At 35.0% G+C, this 6,000-nt stretch overlaps 1 protein-coding gene across 1 annotated transcript in view; it reads left to right on the forward strand.

Moving 5' to 3' along the window:
* Nucleotides 1-6,000, forward strand: part of CLASP2 (cytoplasmic linker associated protein 2) — a 163,234-nt gene that overhangs the window by 148,005 nt on the left and 9,229 nt on the right. The window contains exons 30-32 of the mRNA XM_029285485.1: nt 113-219; nt 993-1,146; nt 4,039-4,267. Coding sequence (XP_029141318.1) covers nt 113-219; nt 993-1,146; nt 4,039-4,267 — 490 coding nt within the window. The remainder of the gene's footprint in view (nt 1-112; nt 220-992; nt 1,147-4,038; nt 4,268-6,000) is intronic.

Here is a 6,000-nt window from a genome sequence, read left to right on the forward strand (position 1 = left end):
ATTACTATTACTATTAATTCTAGTACTACTACTACTACTACTACTACTATTATTATTATTATTATTATTTACAATGCTCAAAAGACTCATGAAAAGTGTGTGTGTTTTACAGGGGCCCATGGGAAGCCCATTAACAAGGCCTGTTCCACGCTCACCAGCTAGTTGGTCCAGCCCCATCACTTCACCAACCAATACATCCCAGAACACATTATCACCAAGGTAAGATACCAAATATTAATTTAGAACCAGCACTGACTCTCACCCAACACTAATAAAGATAAATTTGTTTCCAACAGGATTTTTCTTGAAGGGAAGAGGGCAGAATGGCAGAAATTGTTTTTTCTGCAGAATCAGTCATTTCACAGAGTTTTACATCTAATTCAGCTTTGTGATTTATTTAAATAACATTAAGTTTTCAACCAATTTAAATACAAATCTGAATTAACTGTAAAATAATTTAATTCAAGTTTAAGAAAAATATAGTGAAAGAATATTTAAAACATCAATTGGACAACATTCCTATTCTGCTTATTTCATAATTCATTCTTTTGAAATTTTATGTTCAATTTTATATAGTTTATAAATTTCTTTGTTCCTTTCTTTTTCTCGCTTTCTTTCATAGAAATACTTTCAAATATCTTGTTAAAAGAAAAATATTAATTTGCCTCATTATTTGCCTGGTTACCCTTGTAAATCCCTGCTTTGAACAACAGAATGTTTTCTTCCATACTTGATATTAACCCTATCCTAAACTCTGTTACAATAGCTATTCCTCATCTAAATTTCCAATCTAGCAATGCTTTGTCACAGCTTAAAGAGGGGCATATGTATGTATATGTTCTTTCTAGCCTAATTAATTCTATTCTAATATAAGCAGTCATCTAAATTCCTATTAAGTTGTACAAATTAACACATAGAAATATCCATTAAAGAACCATCAATTGCTGAAATTAAAACTGCTTCACAATATTTTTATTGCTGTTGTTTAACAGTGCATTTGATTATGATTCTGAAAATATGAATTCAGAAGATATATATAGTTCTCTCCGTGGAGTGACTGAAGCAATTCAGAATTTTAGCTTCCGCAGTCAGGAAGATATGAATGAACCTATGAAACGGGATTCAAAAAAAGAAGATGGTGATTCAGTAAGTATCTCTAGATTGAGAAATAACTTAGAGGTCATAATGATATATACTTGGGTGCTTGTTTTTTCAGCACATATGCAAGAAAACAAAAGTTGCAGGTTCTTTGAGGTAAACTTACCAAAGAAAATGGGAACTAGCCTAATTTTAAAAAAATGGGTAGAGACATAAGAGCAGTGAAGAGAGCCCTAGACTTAAAAAATGGTTCTCATTTTGAAGCTAATTACTTTGTGCTAGTAAAATATTCCTTTATATGTTTCTTTACTGGCAGTATCATGATATAAAAGAAGTGAGTGTGTGTGTGTGCGCGCACACACACACACACACACACACACACATTTACATTAAATGAATCTTAGAAACATAGAAAACTGATGGCAGAAAAAGACCTAGTACTCCTTCAAGGGTGTCCTTTGAATTTTTTTTTCTTAATTTTTGTCAGATGATGAACATTTTTTTTATCCCAAGCATGTTTAAACTCAGTTATTGGTGACTGAGACATTACTTCCTCTGGAAGTTGGTTCCAAGATTCCACTGCTCTTTCTGTGATATAATACATTATAACTTTACTTTTGAACTTATCTCCTGTTGGTTTGAGGTTCTACTTCCATGTTCTTGATTTTTGCTTAATACTAAAAATACTGCATTCTAGAATCTTCATACCTTTAATATATTTAAAGGTTTCAATTATGTCCTTTGTTTCCCTTCTGATCTACAGCCTGTAGATATTCTTTCCTCCAATCTTTCCTGATATGTTTTGTCCCTCAGACCTTAAACCATTTTTGTTGCCTGTCCCAAGACTTGCTCAATCTTAGCAATATCCTTTTATGTGAAGTCTTCAGAACTGCACACAATATTCCAAATGGATATGACTAAAGTTCTATATAGCGGGATTAGAACCTCCTTTTTCTTGCTGGTGATTACTGTTTGCTCTTTTTGCAGTCATCTGCTGTGAGCATACCTAAATCCTTTTATTCTGTTGTTCTGTCTAACACTGTACTTCCAATACTCTGTCAGAGGATTCTTTTTCCCTAAGTGCATGATCTTAGAAACATTGAACTACAGTTTCCACATTTTCCACAATTTTCCAGCAATGCCAAATCATTTTCTGTTATAAATGTCTCCAGGAATATCAACTCTATTACACACCTTTATTTTATCAGTAAAAAGTCAAGCCTTATCTAGCAATTTTTCTGTTATATCACTTCTCTTGTATTCTCTTCAAATACATTGAAGAAAAAAGGGCCAGAACTGAGCCTTGTGGTGTACTGCTTGTGACTGCCCTCAGTTCAGACAGTGCCCCATTAACAGTCACACTCTGGGATCTATCCCTGAGCCAACCTCTTATCCACTGAACCACCCAGCAGTTAAGTCCCAGCTTGTACCACTTTTTTGTGAGTTCATTATGTAGAGCTATATGAAATGCTTTGCTAAAATCCAAATAGGCTACTGTATGTCCACAGCACAACGTCACCAAAGAGAGATGCAACCTAGAACTAAGGAGAAATTCTGTGGACATAGCTTTTGTGACATAATTAAAAAAAAGTTAATCAGATTAGTTTGACATGATCTGCCCTCAGTAAAGCCAAATTGTGTGCTTTTAAATGTTGTTAATCCTTTATTTTATTTTATTTTTTATTTTTTTGAGAACTACAACTGTTAAGCTCACTGGCCTGTAGTTTCCAGTTTCTTCCCTATTCCCCTTCTTGAGGATGGGTACAATATTAGTTTTTTGCCAATGTTGGGACACTTCACCTGTTAGAAGAGACTAGTTAAACAAACTAGTTAAAGGTCAAACAAGCACAGCTAGAGTTCCCTTAGAACTCTGAGATGAATATTGTCTTGATCCATTATTCTATTACGCTTTAGAGCTTGCCTCCATCTCTAAAAACCCTGGGAAAGAACCTGCACAGCTAGGACTAGTATGATCCTCCAACCTGTTTTTGTTACTGGAATCTACTTCTGAGAAGACTGAGCAGAAGTATTTGTTTAAATGGTTTGCTATAGCCAGGTCTTGCTTAACGTAAGAATTGTTTGCATTTTTAATTTTGGTGATTGCACAGTTTTTTCTCCTTCTGTCACTTATGTATCTACAAAAGGCTTTATCCACTTTCTAATAGATTCCTCCTATTACTATGCTTTAGCAACACTAATAACTTGCTTGGCTTCTTTCTGTATATTTCTGCTATTTTTTATCTGCTAATATGCTGGGTTTTTTCTCTTTTACTATCTTATATACATCTGATATGAACCTGATTAGAACTCTGTTTCTTTTGCTTTTACTAATGCCGTAATCTTTTTGATTAAGGAAACTGATTAAAGGGACTTCTTGATTAAGGATGATTAGGGGACTGAGGCTAAAAAATAAAGAATACTTGCTGGAATTGGGTATGTCTAGTTTAATGAAGAGAAGGACGAGGGGGGACATGATAGCAGTGTTCCAATGTCTCAGGGGCTGCCACAAAGAAGAGGGAGTCAAGCTATTCTCCAAAGCACCTGAAGGCAGGAGAAGAAGCAATGGATGGAAACTAACCAAAGAGAGATGCAACCTAGAACTAAGGAGAAATTTCCTGACAGTTAGAACAATTAACCGGTGGAACAACTTGGCTCCAGAAGTTGTGAATTCTCCAACAGTGGAAGTTTTTAAAAAGAGTTTGGACAACCATTTGTCTGAAATGGTATAGTTTTTCCTGCCTGAGGAGGGGATTGGACTAGAAAACCTCCAAGGTCCCTTCCAATCTGTTATTCTGTATTCTGTTCTGACTAATCTTCTTAAATTTTTTGTAAACAATTTTGGGCAATATTTTGAAAGTATCTGGTATTGAAACAGTTATCTAGCTCTGCAGATGATCTCTATATATTTTTATTAAGGGTATGTGTATCTGTCTTTGTTAGATTTGCAGTGGGACTGGAATAGGAGATCTACGAACAGGAACTGGTGTGACTGATACAGGCCGAACAGCTCTTGACAACAAAACTTCATTACTTAACACTATGCCTCCTCATTCCTCCCCACGGTCACGTGACTATAATCCATACAATTATTCTGATAGTGTTGGTTCTTTTAATAAATCAGCTTTAAAAGAGGCTATGTTTGATGATGATGCAGATCAGTTTCCTGATGGTAAGTCTGTCACAAACAGAATTGGGGTATGGGTATATTGGAAGAAAATTACAGTCATTATCATTATCTGAACTAAGGGACATGAGTTATGATACACAGCATGAAAATATGATTTTCAAGAGCTTGATGGGAAAAGAGAAAGTTTTATTTATTATAAAAACTAAATATTATAACATCTGATATGTATCTCTTAGCACTTTGTTGCCTGATTTGTTCCCAGATAGGACACTTTTATAATGATAGTAAATAAAAAAAATTGTACATAGAATTTAGTGGAATACATATTTAAGAAAAAAGCTTCTTTCAGTAAAAGACATTTGAATGTTCTTATATTATTTTCCAAAATAAAATTTAATTCAAAAATAGATTGAAGATTTATTAAATGATAAAAGATAAATCTGGCATCTATCTCTATTCAAAGAGTATAAAAGACATTATGGTTTGGAAATAATCAAACAACCACCTGAATAATGTTGATTTCTAATCCCTCTCAGTACGTGCTATGCATAATCATTGTTCATTTAGGTAACTTTCATATGGCAAAATGGGTATGGCCAAATTAGCAATCTAATATACTGTATGTTATTAGAGTTTTGATTAAAATACAGATAATCCCTGAGTTACAAGTTAATGCTTATTCGAGGTTATGTGATCAGTGCCTCCTAGTGTTTATGAGCAAATTGCAACTATTGCAGCACCACAGCAGTCGTTCGCCCTTACGAGCAACCAACCACAGAGGCTCTGCAATATTCACCCTATTCCTCTCCCCGCTCCCTACAACTGCTTCCCCTTCCCTTCCTGCCGCTCCGGACTTACTTACCTTACAAAATCTGTCTCCTCTCTGCCACGGTTTCTTTCTCTTTGAGGGAGAGGAGAATCGGCTTGAAAAAGCTTTTTGCACCGACAATGGAAGCTCCTGGGTACTGTAATATCATGCGAGTTCAAACACAAATTCTCTGCAGAAGAGATCATGGTCCTGGAAGCTTCTATTCTCTGGAGGGGAAGGGTTTGCTTCATTTACATGCCTATGGGGCAAAGCATGGAATCAGAATCAGCCAGGCGCAAGAATCAATTCCATCCTGCTGTAATCAAAATGAACATACTACCTAAAATATTATTTCTATTTCAATGTATACCAATTAAATTAGAAAAGGAATTTTATTGAAATTTCAACCAATCCATACTTAAATTCATTTGGCAAGGAAAAAAAGCAAGTATTAAATTAAAATTATTAAAGGATGCTAAGGAAAGGGGGGTCTTGGTCTCCCTGACCTGGAAAAATACTATCAATCTACAATTTTACTATGGGTGCGGGATTGGATTCGATTGGAAAACCAGAGATTATTAAAATTGGAAGGTCATGACATGCAGACTGGATGGCACGCTATGTTATGGGATGAGAAACATAAAGTTCACCAGTACTTCCGGAAGTACTACATTAGACGGGCGTTAATAGATGTATGGACCAAAATCTGGCAACAGAATTATAGGCAAGTTCCCAATTGGATTTCAACATTAGAAATGTATATACACTCAATGTTTATCCAGTTAGGGAAAGTAATAACTTATAAAAACATATTAGACGAGAGAGGAGAATTAAAATCGAGGAAAAATCTTCAAGATGCAGGGATAGAATTAGAATGGTGGGCATACCTCCAACTACAAGCAAGATATAGGAAAGACAAAAAAGAGTGGGGTATAAAAATAGAACCGACAGAACTAGACAAAATATT

The sequence above is a fragment of the Protobothrops mucrosquamatus genome, unplaced genomic scaffold, assembly GCF_001527695.2.
Source record: "Protobothrops mucrosquamatus isolate PMUCROS unplaced genomic scaffold, P.Mucros_1.0 scaffold_177, whole genome shotgun sequence".
Lineage (NCBI taxonomy): Eukaryota > Metazoa > Chordata > Lepidosauria > Squamata > Viperidae > Protobothrops > Protobothrops mucrosquamatus.